This window comes from Macaca thibetana, chromosome 5 (genome assembly GCF_024542745.1).
Source record: "Macaca thibetana thibetana isolate TM-01 chromosome 5, ASM2454274v1, whole genome shotgun sequence".
Taxonomy (NCBI): Eukaryota; Metazoa; Chordata; class Mammalia; order Primates; family Cercopithecidae; genus Macaca; species Macaca thibetana.
In genome coordinates this window covers 138,942,329-138,965,040 of record NC_065582.1, presented here as the reverse complement: position 1 = coordinate 138,965,040, position 22,712 = coordinate 138,942,329, and the positions used below count along the sequence as shown (strand labels likewise).

General features: G+C 37.2%; 1 protein-coding gene across 3 annotated transcripts in view; it reads left to right on the top strand.

Annotated features, from left to right (window-relative positions):
* Window positions 1–22,712, top strand: part of ATP10D (ATPase phospholipid transporting 10D (putative)) — a 115,338-nt gene that overhangs the window by 55,265 nt on the left and 37,361 nt on the right. For all 3 annotated transcript variants that reach the window (XM_050791590.1, XM_050791589.1, XM_050791588.1), the window contains 6 exons: window positions 137–243; window positions 530–661; window positions 1,058–1,185; window positions 1,308–1,560; window positions 12,496–12,734; window positions 22,166–22,354. In XM_050791590.1, coding sequence (XP_050647547.1) covers window positions 137–243; window positions 530–661; window positions 1,058–1,185; window positions 1,308–1,560; window positions 12,496–12,734; window positions 22,166–22,354 — 1,048 coding nt within the window. The remainder of the gene's footprint in view (window positions 1–136; window positions 244–529; window positions 662–1,057; window positions 1,186–1,307; window positions 1,561–12,495; window positions 12,735–22,165; window positions 22,355–22,712) is intronic.

Here is a 22,712-nt window from a genome sequence, read left to right as displayed (position 1 = left end):
TGGGCCAGAGATTTGAAACCTTTCCTGTGAAATGCCTTTTTACTCCAAGTCAAAAACATTCAAGGGCCATGAAATTTATTTTTATATCCCCACTTTTGCTATTTAAAAGTGAATTTATATGCTGTCTTTCTTATAGAGAACATTCCAACAAAGAACGCGTGGGTCTCAGTAAAGAAAATTTGTTGCTTAGAGGATGCACCATTAGAAACACAGAGGCTGTTGTGGGCATTGTGGTTTATGCAGGTCAGTTATGTTTCTAATTTTCATTGTCTAAGCTGTGTTTTTCTACAAGTTAACATTTTTCATTTACTCAAAAATGCAATCTGTTGAAGCAGAAAGGAAATTTTGTCTGATAAACTTAATTATTGGTCTCTGTTTTTCTAAGTGGATCACAAAAGAAGATTAAACTGATAAAATAGATCATGTAACTGTGTTTTATTAAATTGTCTGCCAGAGAGATTTTTAAATATGGTATTCGCTTTTTGGCTTTAATTTGTACATTTTCTATCATACTGCACGTCCTTCATAGGCCATGAAACCAAAGCAATGCTGAACAACAGTGGGCCGCGGTATAAACGCAGCAAATTAGAAAGAAGAGCAAACACAGATGTCCTCTGGTGTGTCATGCTTCTGGTCATAATGTGCTTAACTGGCTCAGTGGGTAGGTAAAATTTGATTATTTGCTGACATCTTTTCAGCAAGATATTAAAGTATTTTACTTCAAAATCATATCTGTGAATGTTTGACTTTGGTAAGGTGGATTTTATTTGTCAGTAATGTTTTTACCTCTTATCCTTGTCTCTTTCGTCCTTTGCCCTGAAAAATATTAATGTTGACTCTATCCATTTACATTTTGCCATAGTACTGAAGAAACCTGGGGAGTGACTTAAAGAGAGAGGAGAATGTATAGCCTTTTGAATTTGAATTTTGTTTCCAAAAACAAACAACTGATGTTCAATCAAATGAATACTCTCATTCCTTCTCCTTTAGGAATACAGTTTTTTGTTTGCATGCTATATATTTAGCATCCTTTTGATGTCTGTGTATTTTTTGAAAGGTCATGGAATCTGGTTGAGCAGGTATGAAAAGATGCATTTTTTCAATAACCCCGAACCCGATAGACATATCATATCACCACTGTTGGCAGGATTCTATATGTTTTGGACCATGATCATTTTGTTACAGGTAATTTTTTATTAAGCTTATGGTAGAATTTTAACATCTTTGCTGCTTATCCAGCTATGTTCAGTTTCACATCCTTTCTTTAACCTATGTTGACATTTTAAAACTTGTTTGAATCTTCTTAGGTCTTGATTCCCATTTCTCTCTACGTTTCCATCGAAATTGTGAAGCTTGGACAAATATATTTCATTCAAAGTGATATGGATTTCTACAATGAGAAAACAGATTCTACTGTTCAATGCCGAGCCCTGAACATCGCCGAGGATCTGGGACAGATTCAGTACCTCTTTTCTGATAAGACAGGAACCCTCACTGAGAATAAGATGGTTTTTCGAAGATGTAGTGTGGCAGGATTTGATTATTGCCATGAAGAAAATGGTGAGTGTTGGATTTCCGTGAAAACCAACCTTAGTATTGGTCTTTTTTTGAAACCACTTAAGTGCTGCATGTCTGACAATTCTGACATAGAAGTGGTTGATTTAAGCATTGAGTACTTAATGCTTCCAGATGGGCTTTAAGCTTCACTGTTGTTCCTTCAAAAGCTAGTAGGTTAAAGTCTAGCAGTCTACTGCCATGGTTTCTTTAAAAGTGAAGTAAATTACTAGTGGAAGTAAAAGGTGGGAATTGGAGGGATGACAATGATATTGTACTATAAATACTCTTGAACAGCTAATGAAACTATGGGCCATTTCTTTGAAAAATATTTTGGAAACAATTCCAAAGGGATTACAGGCTCCTTGTAGCCTCATTGTTTGACCCCTAGGTATCCATTGGTGCTTGATTAAGAATAACTAGTTTAAGCAAAATGAGCTGAACTTCTGACTCTAAAGAAATAAATTTGTAAATTCCAAGTTTCCTTTAAAGAGTTGAACTTTATTAATTTTGCAATTTATAAAAGAAATATGTGCTTCTTTAAAGATAACTCATAGAAGTGAACAAAACAAATTAAAAGCCCCACTCTCCCAAGGTTAACTACCATTAACAATTTGGTGAATATGTAACCAGTTATTTCTTTATGCATACTTCTCTATATGTGAACATATATTTACACATTTTCCCTTTTATGAGTTAGAACATGTAATAGTACTATTTTTGTAAATTGTTTATTTTATTCAACAATGTCTTATGAAATTTTTCCTAAGTCAGTTCATAACTTAAAATTAAGAATATAGTTTTCTACTATATGTGGTCAAACTTAGTTTGCTATGCTTAATGGTGACCACTTTGTTAATATAAAAGCACTTGTAGTTAACATCACTTATTCATTCACCAAACATTTTGTGAGCTCCCAATATGTGGCATAAGTCCCCGATTGCATGTAATTTAGATTTATGACACGAAGATAGATAAATGAGATTAAAATTATGATAAATAAAATTTGGCATGCATTATGCATCTTGGTACATATATATTTATTCAATTGTTTTTATAAGATACATTTTCCTCTAAAATATCATGCTAATTTACATTCGTACAACCCAGGAAAATAGTGCTTGTTTTTCACACACAGCCATAATGTAATGAAGTTACACTTTTTAATCTGTGTGATTTTTACAGAGAAGTTAGCACTTCACTGTCTTAATTTGTCTCTGCTTAGTAATGAGATTTTTAACTTTTTATATGTTTTTTGGTCATTCTAATTTCCTTGGTAAATTAATTGAATTCTTTCCCTATTTTTTAAATGAGGTTTCCTTGTTCTTGGTAGGCTGTGGGAGAGCTTTTATGTGAAGTCAGGGTTAATGTTCAGCTTGTATGCTTAGTCTAGATTGTCTGTGGTCAGCACCAATGTTCATTTGTGCACTCATTTAGAACAAGTTCTTAAATACTTTGGATATCAACCCTTATGTTATGTTATCCTTTTCTTCTATATGTGACAAACATTTTTCTGGTTCATTATTTATCACTTATAGTTTTCTATCACCACATAACAAATCACCACAAACCATAATGGCTTAAACCAATACAAATATGCTGTCTCACAGTATCTCTAAGTCAGGACTCTGGGTATAGGGTGAGTACCTCCTCTGCTCAGGGTCCCTCACCAGGTTGAAATAGAAGTGTCTGCTGGGACTGTGATCTTATTGATGATCTTATGCTTAGCTCACTGATATTTCGCAGAATTCAGTGTACTGAAGTTTTAGGACTGAGGTCCTTGCTTTCTTGCTGCTGTCATCCTGGGACTGTTCACAGCTCCAAGAGATTGCCTACTGTTTCCTGCCACACAGCCTCACCACAGCAAAGCAGTTTGCTTCTTCAAGGCCAGTGACAGAATTTCTCATTTTGAATCTTTCTGACATCAGGGAAGTCCTGAATCCTTTTTAAAGGATTAACCTAATGAAATCATGTCCACCAAGGATAGTCTTCTTTCAGATTACTCAAAGTCAGTTGATTAATTACATCTGCAAAATCCTTCCACTTTTGCCACATGGCATAATTTGATCATAGCATAGTCACAAGGTGTATCTACCATGGGGGACAGGACTCTTCAGAGCCATCTTAGAATTCTGCCTACCACAGTCTCTAAATTGTGCTTCCATTGTCTCTTCTTATCAAAAGGTTTATATCTTTGTAATATAAATTTGTCAATTATTATGAGTATTATGATTTCTGATGGTAGTGCTGAACTTAGACAACCCATCATGCCTGGTATTGTTAAAAATATACTATATTTTCTTCTAGGTACATGTATTTTTAAGTCAACTTTGGTAACCTGTGAGTGTAAGGGGTAAAATGTTAAGTGTTTATTATGTAATCACCATACACATGCAAAATACAGCTAATCATATTGAATATGATGACACTCTACATTATGTTTCATCTTATAGTAAAATTTAAAAGCCATCACTAACCTCCACCAAACAGAATAGATCATTGCTAGCATTTTAATGCACTTTTGGGGTCTTTTTTAACACATATATATGTTTTTTGTTTTTTTTTTTTTTTTTTTTTTTTTTTTTTTTTTTTTTTAATTTATTTATTATTATTATACTTTAAGTTGTAGGGTACATGTGCATAACGTGCAGGTTTGTTACATATGTATACTTGTGCCATGTTGCTGTGCTGCACCCATCAACTCGTCATTTACATCAGGTATAACTCCCAATGCAATCCCTCCCCCCTCCCCCCTCCCCATGATAGGCCCCAGTGTGTGATGTTCCCCTTCCTGAGTCCGAGTGATCTCATTGTTCAGTTCCCACCTATGAGTGAGAACATGCGGTGCTTGGTTTTCTGTTCTTGTGATAGTTTGCTAAGAATGATGGATTCCAGCTGCATCCAAGTCCCTACAAAGGACTCAAACTCATCCTTTTTTATGGCTGCATAGTATTCCATGGTGTATATGTGCCACATTTTCTTAATCCAATCTGTCACTGATGGACATTTGGGTTGATTCCAAGTCTTTGCTATTGTGAATAGTGCTGCAATAAACATACGTGTGCATGTGTCTTTATAGCAGCATAATTTATAATCCTTTGGGTATATACCCAGTAATGGGATGGCTGGGTCATATGGTACATCTAGTTCTAGATCCTTGAGGAATCGCCATACTGTTTTCCATAATGGTTGAACTAGTTTACAATCCCACCAACAGTGTAGAAGTGTTCCCTATTTCTCCACATCCTCTCCAGCACCTGTTGTTTCCTGACTTTTTAATGATCGCCATTCTAACTGGTGTGAGATGGTATCTCATTGTGGTTTTGATTTGCATTTCTCTGATGGCCAGTGATGATGAGCATTTTTTCATGTGTCTGTTGGCTGTATGAATGTCTTCTTTTGAGAAATGTCTGTTCATGTCCTTTGCCCACTTTTTGATGGGGTTGTTTGTTTTTTTCTTGTAAATTTGTTTGAGTTCTTTGTAGGTTCTGGATATTAGCCCTTTGTCAGATGTGTAGATTGCAAAAATTTTCTCCCATTCTGTAGGTTGCCTGTTCACTCTGATGGTAGTGTCTTTTGCTGTGCAGAAGCTCTTTAGTTTAATGAGATCCCATTTGTCAATTTTGGCTTTTGATGCCGTTGCTTTTGGTGTTTTAGACATGAAATCTTTGCCCATGCCTATGTCCTGAATGGTACTACCTAGGTTTTCCTCTAGGATTTTTATGGTATTAGGTCTAACATTTAAGTCTCTAATTTTTGTTTTTAAGATATGCATTTGCATGCACACACACACTTATGTTTTTGTTTTTAAAACAGAAATGGCATCGCAGTGTGATTTTACTTTTGTAATTTTTCTTAAGACTTCATCATTCATTATTCAATAAAATGGAACCACATTAATAATGCTATGCTAAACCTCTGTAGTGCATTTGTGAGGTTAGTGTTTTCCTGAATTCTTTGACCATAGTTCCCCATTTTTAGGAACTGTCTTGCAGCAGCAATGTTTCATAAAATATACAGCAAGAAGCACTGCTATGGTTTTTTTTTTTTGTATTTGTAGCACAAAATTTTGTGTTCATAACATTTCAAAGAACTAATAGTAGCCCTCTTCCACTCTAGTCACTGAACATACATATCTCTGCCCAAGTGAGTATTTTTCGTTTATGCCTCCTCACGCAGAAAAGATACCAAGTGACTGGGAATCAAATGCTATCCTGACTGAACTGTAATTGATAAGCTACCTGTTTGGGAACCAAAGTTCTAGAGGTACTAACTTTGCCTTTGACCACTTCTCTACCATAGACACACCCAGAGCTTCTGGTCTTTTTTATGCAATGGTTTAAAATTAAACACATATGTCCACACACACACACACACACACACACACACACACACTAGTGGAGACCAGTTCTCTCTAGAAGTTAATTCTGAGACATATTTTCACTGAAGTGAAAACTATTTTAACCATGTATCTGTGTTTTAATGGCTAGTCCTTTAGGGTTTTCTGTAAAAGTGTTGCCTAGGAGATAATTTGGTGAAGAATATTGCTGCTTGGAAACAACTTCTTACACATGCAATTGCACTAAACACATTGTATATTTTAAAACCTTCTAGCTTCAAAATGTGTTCCGTGTACTGGCAGCATCAGCAACATCTGGGCATGCTTTTACATTGCAGAAACTCAGACCCCTCTGCAGAGCTTCAATTAAGTGCATTTTAATAATATCCCCAGGTGATTAATATGCATATTAAAATTTTAACAAGCCACTCCTTTAAAAGACTGCTTTAAAGAGAATGACTTTCTTAAAAATAAACTTTTAAATTTAGGATAATTTTAGATTTACAGAAAAGTTACAAAGATATCCTGGAGGATTCCAGCATGGCCTCATGCCATTTCCCCTGTTGTTATCATCTTGCATTAGTCATATGATATATTTGTGATAAGTGGTGAACAAATGCTGATACATTATTATTAATTGAAACACATACTTTATTTGGACTTCCTTCTTTTTTACCTAATGTTCTTTCTCTGTCCTAGGATCCTAGCTAGGATACTGCATAACAGTCATCATTTCAGTTTCTCTAGATGACTGTTTCTTTCTATGATTTTCTTTCCTTTTGATAAACTTAGCAGTTTTGAGTGGCATTATTCTGGGATATTGTAGAATGTCTATCAATTTGGGCTTGTTCGGAGTATGCCTTGATGATGTACAGTTTGTGAATCTGATTTACATGGAGACAGTAGCATTGAACACTTTCCAAGAACAAGGATTTTGGAATCAGGCCTCCTAAGTCTGCATCCCATTCCCACTACCTATAAGCTGTGTGGCCCTGGACAACTATCTAATTTCTCTGTGCCTCAATAAAAAAGATCAGTGACACTATCAATCTCATTGGATGGTTAAGAGAATGAGAGAAGATAATTCACATAAAGAATTTAGAACAGCAAATGGCATAAAATGAGTTCTCTATAAATATAGCTGTTGTTACTGTCGTTGTTGTTGTAAATATTGTTGTTAAAATAAGAAACAGGCCTATCTCTTAAGGAGCTCATGGTCTGATGTGGGAGGCAGATATGCAAACATATATTATCATGTTCATTGTCATAAGATATGAAGTCAGTGTTCTTGTTCCATCTAGTTTTGATTTTCAGGCAGTCAGTATTGGAGGTGGATTTTGTACTGATTAACGCATGGAATGTTGAAGGCAGGATATTGGACGTTCTTACAATGCTGGAAATGTGTGGGGAATTAGTTTAGAACAAAGGTTTATATATCAAGCATATATGGGTGATACAGTTGGAGAAGGTTTAGCTGAATGTGTTATTTGCAAGCAGGCAAAAGCTGGAATGCTGGAAATGTTTGCAGATTTAGTTCATAGTGAAAGGGTTGATGGAGGATTGATGATACAGTTGAAGGAAGCTCTTCTGAATGCTGTTCACCCTCGTTTTGGGCCCTTTGGAGAGCACATTGAAAGTATGATAAACCCTTTGTTTCATAGACTCATGCCCACTTCTTCCATATATCAAATTGATGCAAGTAACAGGCTATAGGAAGATTACTGGGTATTTGAAGAGGGTAATGGGAAGAAAAGACAGATTGGGGATTAAATAATGAAGAGAAATAAAGTAGACAATTTGGTACCTATCTCAGTACCTACCTTCAGACAAAGGAAAGAAAAGATTTTGTAAGTTTTTTCTTATGAAGCAGAAGGTAAGAATTCCTGCCCTGCTTTGAGGCATTCATGTAACTATTTTAGAGTCTACTTTAAGATAAATATTAAGAAATGTTAAAGAAATACTAAGGAATATTAAAAGTCATAATGATTTGGATAAGTTTTATCAGTATTATAATAAACCTTTGTTTCTCCTACAATATATTTTTTTTAACCCAGGGTCTCACACTCTGCTACCCAGGCTGGAGTGCAGTGGCATGATCTCAGCTCACTGCAGCCTCAACCTTCTGGGCTCAAGTGATCCTACCACCTCAGCCTCACAAGTAGCTGGGACTGGGACTATGGGCGTATGCCTCCACATGTGGCTAATTTTTCTATTTTTTGTAGAGGCAGGGTTTCGCCATGTTTCCCAGGGTAGTCTCAAACTCCTGGGCTCAAGCTATCTGCTCACCTCAGCCTCCCAAAGTGCTGGGACTACAGTTGTGAGCCACCATACGTGGCCTCACACCTAATTTTTATAAAATTCTTGCTGAGCCTGGAATTACAGCTCCAGTAGCTTTGTTTTCTGAATCACATTGCAACTTCACTGGTCTATTTCCTTTTTTGAGAATGAGTCTAGTCTCACTCTTTAGCCTAGGTTGCAGTGAAGTAGCACAATCTTGGCTCACTGCAACCCCTGCCCCTTGGGTTTAAGCAACTCTCCTGCCTCAGCTTCCCAAGTAGCTGGGATTACAGGCACCTGCCACCACACCCAGCTAATTTTTTTGTATTTTTAGTAGAGATGAGGTTTCACCATGTTGGCCAGGCTGGTCTCAAACTCCTGACCTCAGGTGATCCACCTACCTTGGCCTCCCAAAGTTCTGGGATTACAGGCCTGAGCTACCGGCCCAGCCTATTTCCTTTCCATAGCTTCCAAAAATGATTAAAGGTTGAGTCACTTCATGTCTTCTTGATTCCACTTTTGTAATTGTACTGATTGAACAAGTTTTCCCTACAGTAATAGCTGAGCTACCTGGAACTATACTAATCATATAGTTGCATGATGACTGATTTCCCTAATGATAGCTAGGAGTTGCATGATCATTAAATATAGCTTTCATGTTTATATGTGTTTTGAAGTACAGTATTACCCCCTTGTCTGTGGTTTTACTTTCCACGGTTTCAATTACCTTTGGTATAGTAAAATAAGATATTTTGAGAGAGAAAAAGAGAGACCACATTCACATTAGTTTTACTACAGTATATTATTATAATTGTTCTATTTTATTATTAGCTATTGTTGTTAACCTTTTACTATGCCTAATTTATAAGTTAACATTTATCATAGGTATGTATGTATATGAATAAACATAGTATATTTAGGGTTCAATACTATCCATGGTTTCAGGTATCCCCTGGGGGTCTTGGGATGTATTCCCTGTGAATAAGGGGAAACTTCTGTATTTTTAAAATATTTTTAAAATGGTGTTACATCATCAATAAATTCCTTGAGCTACTCAAGGATTTATCAGTCTCAGCACTATTTGGGCTAGATTAATCTTTGTTGTTGGGGGCTGTCCTGAGCATTGTAAGATGTTTAGAAGTATTCTTGGCCTCCACCCACTGAATGCCAGCAGCACTCTTCGCCCAGTTATAACAAGCAAAAGTGTCTACAGCCATTGCCAAACCCCCAGGGGAGAAATTCACCCCATGTGGAGAACCACTAAGCAAACCTATTATATACAAATCACTGCTGAGGAGCTATAATGTAGTGGGTAGTGTGCTGGCTTTGGAGGCAGAAGACCTAAATAGAATTTCCAGCTCCACCCACAACTAGCTGTTTAAAAATGGTTGAACTGCTTAATCTCTCTGGGTCTTAATCTCCTCAGCTGCAGAGTAGGCAGTGATAGTTTCTACCTGATGGCATTATTTTGAAGATAAAAAGGGAATATATATACATATATATTACACACACACACACACACACACATATATATATAATGACCAAGCCAGATGCATGAAAAAAGGAGGACCTCAAAAACTATTAACTCGCTACCCCACAACTTTCCCTTAATACTAGGGATATTTCATTCACATGTCTATTGATTCATTCATTTATTATTCATTTAATAAACTTTTATTTAAATGACAAAACATGGACTCACTGAAATTAAGCAGGGGATATTGGCCATGTGTTAAAAATTGGCCCTGTTAACATATATAGGTAGATTCAGAAATAGTAAAGCACAGGGCTGTGGAGTCTAGTAGGACTCATTTTAAGACTCATTTGTACCATTTTTGTGAGATGGAGCAAATTACTTAAGTTTATTTGTAAAATGCAGGTATTAATAGTATCTGCTGAGATATTATGATTAAACGAGGCAAGTGCCTAGTAAGCAAATGCCTGGTACATTCTGCACATGTAATCCCTAAATTCCCAATGAGTAGTATGAGTAAGAGCCAGTATAGTTACAGAGGTCTTTGTGGAGGAGCTGGCATTTGAACTAAACTTCTAAAGATGTTCAGGATTTATGTAAATAGAAAGGACACAAATGAATATTCCAAGCAAAGGCATAGATGGAAATGGAGGAGATCAGAATCTTTGGGACACAATATGTAAACCAGTTTTTGAAGTTGGAAGGTCATACTGGGAAACATTCCGTGTTGTTTAGGCAGATTATATAATGAGACTTGCAGAGCTGGGAAAGATCTTAAAGTCACCAAATCCAAATCATTCATTCTGAAATGTTTCATTCTGGAAACAAAGGCCCAGAAACAGCAAGTGATTTGCTGAAAGCCACTTAGTCTTTGGAAGAGTTGGTACTGGAACCTAGGATCACCACATAGACCCTTAGCCTCTCCTTGCCTTTAAAGAGTACAGACAAAAACTATTATTAAAAAAAATAGAACGTGCAAACATTCTTCACTTCATGGAAGAACTTACCCGAAGCCATCCTTTATTCCATAGCTAGAGTTAGGCTGAATAGAGATGACTAGCAATCCAACAAGCACATATTTATTGATGATCTGTATTCCAGACACTGGATACAATGCTGAACAATTCAGACAAGGCCCCTGCTCTCATGGAGTTTCTATTAGAGAAAATATTCACAAATATATATTAATTTTTTAAATCAAGAAAAAAAATTAGTGATAAGTGCTTGGCAGAAAATTAAAATAAGGTGGTATAATATAAAATGATTGGATAGCCACTTTGAACTGGAGGGTCAGGCAAGGCCTCTCTAAGTGGGACATGGGGCTTAGATCTGAATGACATAGTCTTGAAATTCCATAGGAAAGGCTTCCAGTCAGAGGGAATATCTAGTAAAGAAGACCTCAGGCAGGGGTGAGCTTATTACTTTTCAAAGTAAAGAAAGAAGGCCAGTGAGTCTGGATTTTAGTGGGCATGTAGAAAGAGAAGCAAAGTTAGATAGGTCAGCAGGACTCTGATCATCTTGAGTTATTTAAGCCAGGATAGGGAGTCCAGATTTTATTCTAAGTTAATTGTAATGCTACTGGAGCGTTTTATGCAGGAAGTGATCTGATCTGCTTTATCTTTTAGGAAGATCACTGTAGCTACTATTTGAAAAATGGATTGCAGAGGGGCAAGGAGACCAGTTATGAGACTATTGTACTGGTCCAGTTGAGAGATGATGGTGGCTTGGACTAAGGTAATGGATATGGAGAGAAGTAGAGTTATTTGAGATATGTTTTGGATGTATGGAGGACAGATGTTAGTGATACTCTGAAAATAAGAAAGAAGATAGGAAATTAGGAGGATTCTAGATTTCTGGCTTAAGTGACTGCGTAAGTCATTAACTTTCATTTACAAAGATAGTACCTATCAACTGCGGCTTTGACATCTGAGATTATCATATTGGCAAAACAGACAGAATTCTCTGACCTTTTTGAGGTTGTATTCTACTGGATGATTCAAAAAATAAAATAAATAAGATATACATGTGTAGATGGTGGTAGGTCTCGGCGCAGAATCTATTATAAATTGTGTGATCAGATCCGGGAAGTCTTCACTTCCCAGTGAGGTCATTTCAAAGATGGGACCAGATGAGATCACCAAGGAAGATGCAGGTAGAGAAGGGAAGGCACTTCTGCAGCTCTCCAGTATCTGAGGGCTAAAAAGAAGAGACAACAGGAGAAACTAAGAAGAAACAGTTATTGAAGTGGGAGGAAAATCAGGTAAGTGTGATGTTAGAGAAACCAAAAGAGACATTTCAAGAAGGAAAGAATGGTCAAGTCTGTTGGATATTACTAAGAGTTCACATAAGATAAGGATGGATGTGATCATTGGATTCGACAACATGGGGCTCATTGGTGACCGTAAAAAGAGCAATGTCAGTGGAGAGATGGGGACAGAAAGCCATGAAATTACTTAAAGAGAGATTGGTGTCAGTAAAAAACGGAAGAATTGTAAGGGTAAAGTCATTGAGTTCAGAGAGGTGAGATTCAGATGACAAATGGAGAATTTGGTGTCTGAAACATAGAGAGATGATTTGTTCACAGTAGGAGGAGGAAAGGCCCAGAGTATGAGTACCGATACAGATAAGTAGGTAGATTTGATGATGGAAAAAGAAGGGAATTTTGATCTGATTGCTTCTCAGTGAGGTATAAGGTAAGTTCATTGACCAAGGGTATGGGAGGTAGGCCTTGGCAGCCAGATTTGAAAGCAGGGGAGATTGTGTGAAATAGCTGCTTAAGCAACTGCCTGATATATTCAACTTACAAGTGGTTCTTCTCAGATGTTGACTTAATGTGCTTTTTATCCCACAGCCAAGAGGTTGGAGTCCTATCAGGAAGCTGTCTCTGAAGATGAAGATTTTACAGACACACTCAGTGGTTCCCTCAGCAATATGGCAAAACCGAGAGCCCCCAGCTGCAGGACAGTTCATAATGGGCTTTTGGGAAATAAGCCCTCAAATCATCTTACTGGGAGCTCTTTTACTCTAGGAAGTAGAGAAAGAGCCAGTGAAGTGCTTCATTCCAGACAGGCTGCTTTCAGTAGCCCCATCGTAAGTGTGAATGCATGACTAGAATCTTGAACATCCACAGTGTATGATGAAAGAACAGCCTTGTAATTATGATAGAGTGAAACTCTATTGTCTTTTCTACCTTAGAAGAGACTACATGAGCTGCAATATCACCACACATAATTAGAAGTATAAACAAACAATATCACACTAGGCTACTTTTAAAAAATAATTCAATGTTGAGAGGTAGTATACCATTTCTGAAAAAAATAGAGTATTTCTGGTCAGGGCTGATTATGTGTGACCCTGAGGAAGGCTGCCTTGGTTTAAGAATCATGGCTCACTCTCAGAACCAGCAAAGCTTACCAGAGTTATCTCATAGTCAGATAAGCATGTGTAATATATAGGAACATTCATAGGCCATGTGGTACATCGAAGGCCTTTTTATTGCTCTGTAATCTCCCAAATCCCACCAGACTTGTGGTTTTTCCCTATTCCTAGGCTCCAGAAGGTCATTTTTTTTATCTTTTTAATTCATTAGATAAATATCTTTTTATTTATTTATTTATTTATTATTATTACTATACTTTAAGTTCTAGGGTACATGTGCATAACGTGCAGGTTTGTTACATATGTATACTTGTGTCATGTTGCTGTGCTGCACCTATCAACTCGTCAGCACCCATCAACTCGTCATTTACATGAGGTATAACTCCCAATGCAATCCCTCCCCCCTCCCCCCTCCCCATGATAGGCCCCGGTGTGTGATGTTCCCCTTCCCGAGTCCAAGTGATCTCATTGTTCAGTTCCCACCTATGAGTGACAACATGCGGTGTTTGGTTTTCTGTTCTTGTGATAGTTTGCTAAGAATGATGGTTTCCAGCTGCATCCATGTCCCTACAAAGGACACAAACTCATCCTTTTTTATGGCTGCATAGTATTCCATGGTGTATATGTGCCACATTTTCTTAATCCACTCTGTCACTGATGGACATTTGGGTTGATTCCAAGTCTTTGCTATTGTGAATAGTGCCGCAATAAACATACGTGTGCATGTGTCTTTATAGCAGCATGATTTAGAATCTTTTGGGTATATACCCAGTAATGGGATGGCTGGGTCATATGGTACATCTAGTTCTAGATCCTTGAGGAATCGCCAGACTGTTTTCCATAATGGTTGAACTAGTTTACAATCCCACCAACAGTGTAAAAGTGTTCCTATTTCTCCACATCCTCTCCAGCACCTGTTGTTTCCTGACTTTTTAATGATCGCCATTCTAACTGGTGTGAGATGGTATCTCATTGTGGTTTTGATTTGCATTTCTCTGATGGCCAGTGATGATGAGCATTTTTTCATGTGTCTGTTGGCTGTATGAATGTCTTCTTTTGAGAAATGTCTGTTCATATCCTTTGCCCACTTTTTGATGGGGTTGTTTGTTTTTTTCTTGTAAATTTGTTTGAGTTCTTTGTAGGTTCTGGATATTAGCCCTTTGTCAGATGAGTAGATTGCAAAATTTTTCCCCCATTCTGTAGGTTGCCTGTTCACTCTGATGGTAGTTTCTTTTGCTGTGCAGAAGCTCTTTAGTTTAATTAGATCCCATTTGTCAATTTTGGCTTTTGCTGCTGTTGCTTTTGGTGTTTTAGACATGAAGTCTTTGCCCATGCCTATGTCCTGAATGGTACTACCTAGGTTTTCCTCTAGGGTTTTTATGGTATTAGGTCTAACATTTAGGTCTCTAATCTATCTTGAATTAATTTTCATATAAGGAGTAAGGAAAGGATCTAGTTTCAGCTTTCTACTTATGGCTAGCCAATTTTCCCAGCACCATTTATTAAATAGGGAATCCTTTCCCCATTTCTTGTTTCTCTCAGGTTTGTCAAAGATCAGATGGCTGTAGATGTGTGGTATTATTTCTGAGGACTCTGTTCTGTTCCATTGGTCTATATCTCTGTTTTGGTACCAGTACCATGCTGTTTTGGTTACTGTAGCCTTGTAGTATAGTTTGAAGTCAGGTAGCGTGATGCCTCCAGCTTTGTTCTTTTGACTTAGGATTGTCTTGGAGATGCGGGCTCTTTTTTGGTTCCATATGAACTTTACAGCAGTTTTTTCCAGTTCTGTGAAGAAAGTCATTGGTAGCTTGATGGGGATGGCATTGAATCTATAAATAACCTTGGGCAGTATGGCCATTTTCACGATATTGATTCTTCCTATCCATGAGCATGGTATGTTCTTCCATTTGTTTGTGTCCTCTTTTATTTCACTGAGCAGTGGTTTGTAGTTCTCCTTGAAGAGGTCCTTTACATCCCTTGTCAGTTGGATTCCTAGGTATTGTATTCTCTTTGAAGCAATTGTGAATGGAAGTTCATTCATGATTTGGCTCTCTGTTTGTCTGTTACTGGTGTATAAGAATGCTTGTGATTTTTGCACATTAGTTTTGTATCCTGAGACTTTGCTGAAGTTGCTTATCAGCTTAAGGAGATTTTGGGCTGAGACAATGGGGTTTTCTAAATATACAATCATGTCATCTGCAAACAGGGACAATTTGACTTCTTCTTTTCCTAACTGAATACCCTTGATTTCTTTCTCTTGCCTGATTGCCCTAGCCAGAACTTCCAACACTATGTTGAATAGGAGTGGTGAGAGAGGGCATCCCTGTCTTGTGCCAGTTTTCAAAGGGAATTTTTCCAGTTTTTGCCCATTCAGTATGATATTGGCTGTGGGTTTGTCATAAATAGCTCTTATTATTTTGAGGTACGTTCCATCAATGCCGAGTTTATTGAGCGTTTTTAGCATGAAGGGCTGTTGAATTTTGTCAAAAGCCTTTTCTGCATCTATTGAGATAATCATGTGGTCAGAAGGTCATTTTTTAATATATCAATTTCAGAGTTCAACAGACTGTGTTCTTGAGTTCCAGTGGGAAGTGTCAGGAACTGTCTAGTCACATCCATTAACAAATCCATTTTACTCCAGAAAAACTAGAGGACCATGTAGCTGATGGGGAAAACAGGGAAAGGTGCTGTGTGAAAAAAAATTAGAAATCAACATTTTGCTATATTTAAAATTACCTGTATAAAAGTTCAATTTCCTTCTCTGCCTTTTACATGTTATTAAGTCTTGTGTTTTACCAAGATGAGGATTTCCCAGCCATCAGACTGATAATACCTACAAAATAGGTGAAATAACAAGAATAAATCAGCTTTGGGGAAGCTTTGTGTTTCTACATTGAATTTATCATATGTTTTTCATAGTTGAGACATGACATGAGTAGACCCCAGGGGTCTTATTTGTACTGGGAAGGCCTTGAGCTTCCCAGGATCCTGGTTCTTCTCAAATTGTCAACAAATGCATAACTACAGCAACTAGAGTGATCTTTTCAGTCCATGTCCTTTCTGTGGCACTAATATGAAAACTATTATGTTATATCTTAGGCATATGTCAAGTGATTCCAAGACTTAATATTTCTCCAACTTGTAAAATGGAAGAAGAAAGGAATGTACACAGTTCATTCTGTATACTCATTATAAGACCATATCAGAAATATATTTTTCTTCTATTTTTCTATCGATATATTTTCTTGTATTATATCTTTTTATCTATCCTTGTATTGAACTTTTTCATTTTACATCCACCTGAAAGTAAGAACGTGTTGGCTGTTGTTTAGACAGAAGCAGCACAGTTTGGTAATAAGGTGGGTCTATGCCGCACCTTATTGGTTTCTTGATCAAACCTCACCCTATTCATGGAACAAATAATTGGTTATTTCTTAGTTTAAAGTCTTTGTCCCTTTATAGATAAATTTACCCTGTCTAAAATATATTCTGTCTTCATATACTACCTCCATCCACCAAATCTGGTGAAATATTTATTTCTTTAAAAACTAAATTAAATATCACTTTTTTTCTGAAGACTTCTCAGATTCTTTTCTTTCAGCGTCCGAGCTCTGTTTACACCGTCCCTCCATCCCTTCATCCACATGGCATTGGTCTTATTTCTGCCTCTGGCAATCCACCATTAACTCCCTGAGAGAAGGATTTATCCATCTTGAATCGACATCTAGCACAATGGCTGGCAGGTCCATTCTCAATAAAGTATTTTTAAAGGTTGTTGGAAGAAGCTACTTACCAGGCTGTCTTTTAATCTGGGCCATTTTCTTTTCATTTGCCTTATACTCCAGTGTCATTACTGATTATATGGATGTGTTGCTGTTATTGTTGTCCTTCTTGTATTTGTGTTTTGTAAAACCATACCCCTAATATATAGAATAAGTAGGTCATGGTCTTCCTCAATGTATAAGATTATTTCTCAATCTTGGTCTAAGCAAGTTGATTTTATCCTTTTGAAGACTAAAGATTATTTTGAGAAAACTACATAATCTTTTATCTGAAAAATAAGCATCTGTAAATATATCATATAAAATTCTAAAAGCCCATCTGTGGAGCCCAGGTTAAGAACACCAGCTTGAGGGCATTCTGAGAGTTGTGATGTCTAAAAGTGGAAGGTTGTAAGATGGCACCCTTCAAAGGAGGCAAGTTGTGAGCCAGCAAGTGAGGATGCCAGGCAGGGTACTGATGAAGATGTACCAGCCTTTGGGCATTAGAATGTCACTGAGGCCCGTGAGTCCTGGGTTCATAGTACCTGTTTTAGAAATAGGAACTTTTACTTTGTAAGCCAGTGTGTTTATGCGTCTTTAATTTTCTGGAGTTTTTCATTCAACAGGGATACTGTTTATTCTACGTGAAATGCTCTTCTCTTAGATCTTTGTATAGCTGTCTGCTTTCTGTCATTGAGCCGCAGTTCAAATACCTCCTCAGTGAAGCCTTCTCTGCCACCCAGTTCCAAGTACATTCCATCTCTCCCTTGTCTCTCTCTGTCTCAATATAAAGGCATCTTATTTATTTGCTGTTAGGATAGTTTTGGATCTACTCTCTCCCCAAGGTAGAATGTGAGTTCCATGTAAGCCAGGATCCTGTCTGTTCTATGCACACCTCTTACCTTCAGAGGTGCCTGGCACCACAGATTAGCAATAAATATTTATGAGATAATGAATTTATTAATGAATTAATGGACAGCATGGCATAATACTGGACATAATACTAGACATGGCATAATACTGGAATAAGACATGACCTCAGCCTTCAGTTTTGTTCTAGCTAGAGAAGATAGACATATAAACAAATAATTATAAACCTGCAGTAAAGATGTAGTCACAGTAGTTAATCCAAAGTATAGTAAGTATATCGAAAGTAAAGTAAAGTAAGTATAGTAAGGTCACAAAGAAGGGAGTGATCAGCTCTAAGGAAGTGAAGAAGGATCAAGAAAGGCTGCCTGAAAGAGCTACAACTTGAGTTAGGATTAAACTAATGAGTAGAGAGAGGATCACAGATTGGAAAAGGAAGGAAAGGCATTTGGAGCTTACAGCATGTGGTACATGCAGACATTCAGAACCACAGGGCCGTGGGAGAATGTGGTGTGCAGGAGGAATTGTTAGCATGTAGTTATTGACCTTTGTCTCTTTTTTTTTTTTTTCAGGACTGTGTTGTTTAGGAATCAGTGGGGAGGGAGTGGTGGCAATAGAATATATTTGCGCCCACTCTTAAGCCAAAGTTGCAATGGTGGAGTGGTGAACCCTTAAAATGAGTAGAGTGGCATCTGGCAATGAAATGAAAAACCTTGGGTACAGGTGGAACTAGGGGAAGAGTGAAGAACAATATTAGAGATCCTTGATCAACTTTATGCCCCATCCTTTGTCCATTACTAAACCGTGGGTTTTTAAAGTTTTGCATAAACAATTATAGCGGGCTGCTGCTTCTCTCTGTTTTAAAACAAATTTAACATTTAAATTATATGAAAGCCATTCAAAAGATTCAACAAACACTATTAAAGGGCAAAGGGAGTTTTGGCCAGTTTTTGCTTGTTAATTTGAATTTAAATAGAGGAGAGAGAGAGAAAAAAAAAGAAAGGAGTAAACCTGAATGTGAAATCTACAACTTAGTAGGAAGGCATAATAGGAATTATGAGGGTAAATCTAAAATTTGAGATAGGCAGATACCATACAAGATTAGGACAAAGAGACTAGACTCTCACCAGGAAACCAAATAAGGCTTTGTTTACATTATGGGAAGCTGTCTACATCATGCTCTGTAATCTGCGCTCTCTTTTGAAGTAAAAATTTTCTTGAATTTTAAAAAAATACCTACTTAAGCCCAATGGGTGGTAATATGTGTTTATTTTCCAAAGAAGAACATCTTTTTCATCTGGTTGTTTCTCCCTCTCTTTCCTTATGAGATATGAGATTAGCAAATTATAGTAACATATGGCAATACACTTTTATTGCTTACCCATGTGTCAGGTACTGAGTTAGGAATCCAAAGATCAATAAGATACAGTCCTTACTTTAATGGGCCTTCCAAATTCTCTGGGGAGAGATTCCATACATATGTAAGGAATTATTTAAAGTAAGATGGTTTGAGCCTGGTTCTGAAGTTAACAGGCATCCAGAGAAGGCAGAAACCATCCATCACCGACAAAAGAGCAAAAGTTAATAATGTAATCTTGGGTCTCAGTAAGGAAGATTTTGATCTTGGGAGAAACAGCTACAGATACAGTCAAGCAGGTAAGAATTGCATGTGGTGACTCTCTATCTTCACCTTAATTGGTGACTAACTTCCTAGTCACTAGAAATTAACTTAATTTAGTGGGACCAACTAAAGTAGAAGAATGAGCCATGCCTGAAGCTTCCTTGTATATAGACCTTTCCTTAAATCTTCTGGGCTCTTTTATGTATATTGTTTTATGTTGCTTTTCAAGGTCTTCTATGGTTCTGACTTTCTAGATTTTTCCCACTTTATTTTGACAATACTTCTCAGCACAATTTTGCTGACCAGAGCCACACAACCCCACTTTCACACACTGTTCCCACTCATCTCCAGCTTGGGCCAACTTCAGTATTACTTTTGTTCTCATGGCCATGGCACAGCCTTTCAGTCATGCAGTCATTGGATTCCCTGAATGGCATATTACGTTGACTACATAAATAGTGTCTTAGTCCATTCAGGCTGCCAGAACAAAAATACCATAAACTGGGTAGCTTATAAACAACAGAAATTTATTTTTCACAGATCTGGAGGCTGGAAAGTCCAAGTTCAAGGAGCCAGCAGATTTGGGGTCTGGTGAGGGCCTGCTTCCTGTTTCATAAAAACAGTACCTTCTTTTACTGTGTCTTCATATGGTGGACAAACTCCCTTGGACCTGTTTTATAAGGACTTTAATCCCATTTATGAAGTCACTGCCCTCATAACCTAATCACCCCAAAGGGCTGCACTTCCTAATACCATCACCTTGCTGGTTAGGATTTCAGCATACAAATTTTGGAGAGACCCAAACATTCAGACCATAGTAAGTAGCATTTGTCACAAATGCAGTAGTTGCAAACCTTTCATCAATGTTAGATTGACGTCGGAATGCAAGATAATCCTTATGTTCTGAACCAATTATTAGTTAAATAATTGCTGAGATCATTGATACAATGAAATCACTATTAGCTTCTGTGGTCTCTGACTCAGTCTCAAATGTCTTCTATAAAAGAAGTCTCTAAAAAATAGAATTTGAAAAGCCTGTACATACTAGCCTCTTCTTGGAGATTCCTAATACCCATTAAACTCTCTGAGAAATGCTGAAATTAAAAAACTTGTTTAAACATTTCTTAAACTTATTTCAGTATAGAACTCTTTGTTAATTTTTTGCTTATTCCATGTTAACATTCAGAGAAGGATGCCATTGGAAATATTGCCCTGACCTGTGGAATCTCATAAGCACTAAACAACAACATAATCATAGGCCTTGGTAAAATACCATGCAACAAATTTCCCAGGCATCTCTTCATTGACCAAATAAATAAGTCTCTCCAACTTTACCACTTTCTTCTACTGACTTTGGAAAGGGGGTCCTTAAGGCCAGAGTTGTTCCCTGAGTAACTGAGGGTCTAGCACTAGCGCCACCTCAGAGTTATTATATATGTGAGACTCATGAGAAAATGTGATCAACTTATTAATTAACAACCATCAGATCATGAATGGCTATGAACTCCATCAAACTGAACAAGATTCAAATTTTGCTAAGTCAAATAGCAAAAGCCAGTAGAATTAATGAATTTAGTTAGAAAGTTCGCAATGCTTTTTGACAGCAGGTAACTTGGTGACTCTGGAAGCCAGGTGAGACTGCTAACCTGTCTGAAGGTGAGTGTGTCGTTTGAGAAAGAAGGAAGGAAAAGGAACATTAAATTACTTAGGTTACTGTTATACTGGTCTCATCTTAGTCATTATCTCATTTACTTTGTACAGCCACCTGGGAGGTAAGTGTTATTTTTACCATTAGACAGAAGAGGAAAAGGAGGTTAAGTAAGCTGCCCAAGACCTCCAGTTAGTATGCGGTGGAGCTAAGACCTGAACCTAACCCATATGTTTTCCATCCCATCCTCTCTTCTTATTAAACCTATGCTAACTCTCACCAAACTTTTAAGCATAAATATAAGCCATAATCTTCTGAGTCCATGTCATACATCCTTCTATTTTACTCTTTTCTCTAAATCTCCTCTCCTGGCTTTCCTGCAGTCAGTGTGCTTTGCGGGCCAGCTGCCTCTAGGACTCTTAGAATACAATGGTGCTTTTGTACAACCTTGATTCTGAGCATGTGGTTCCTCCTTTGACTTAGCTGAAAAATTTCTAAAGCAGTTAACTGTATGTTACTGGATTATACTTAGATTTCTACTACAACATTATTTTGTCAAAACTAGTACTCTCACATAAGTGTGAGAAGCACTGTGTCAAACAAAATGGAGTACTTTCTTTCAATAACAACTTCTTAGAACAAACCTGTACTGAGAAGAAAGCATAGCTGCCAGATGTATGTGGTGATCAAAAAATCTGGAAGAACCCTTATTAATGTCTTGTATTACTTGAAAATGCTGATAAAATATGTTAGCCTGCTTATAATTTTTATTTTTGGAGAGGTTTTTTTTAATAGTAGTAACTTAAGCCATAAAATATTTTGTTGCAATAACATGGTATGAATAATGCCCAAAGTTTAAGAGTTAGTATTCGAATATCAAGTGATGGTGAATAAATCTATGACCAAGGTAGAATTCTGGGCTCAATAAAATCTACCTCTGCTATTATGTATTTCAAAATGAGAAAACACTCAGCTAGATTTGGTGAAAATTGAATTCCTGTTTAGTTTAATAGTTAAGATAGTCTCCATTGATAATGTGCATTCTGGATTATCCATTTGTTTTTATGTCTTTTATTTCCCTATTCTCACTTCCCATGACAGGATACACATTAAAATTGTTTTTAGAAAAATAAAGTTTACCATCTCATGATTCATGATCCTGGCTATACAAGTTATTTCTCATGTTGATTTAAAACTAACTTTTATATACTTCTTATAACAACACACTGTCTTATTGGATTTTCAGGAAACAGATGTGGTACCAGACACCAGGCTTTTAGACAAATTTAGTCAGATTACACCTCGGCTCTTTATGCCACTAGATGAGACCGTCCAAAATCCACTACTGGAAACTTTGTACATCATCGACTTCTTCATTGCATTGGCAATTTGCAACACAGTAGTCGTTTCTGCTCCTAACCAACGCAGACAAAAGGTGAGTAAGTTCTCTAATGCAAACAAGCGTCACTTTCTGGAAGAGAATTTTGGGTTTAAATGTATCTGTACTGAGCTTGATATATGGATAAAAATGATAAATAATAGCAGCTATATAACACTGATTCAGCATTTCTTCTGTGCTCTGCACTTACCATGGTTTATGTCATGGGCCCCCAACCCCCCTGGTCACAGACCGGTGACAGTCTGTGGCCTGTTAGGAACCAGTCTGCGCAGCAGGAGGGGAGGAGAGAACCAGTGAGCATAACTGCCTGAGCTCCACCTCCTGTCAGATCAGAGGCAGCTTTAGATTCTCATAGGAATGCGAACCCTATTATGAACTGCATATGCGAGGGATC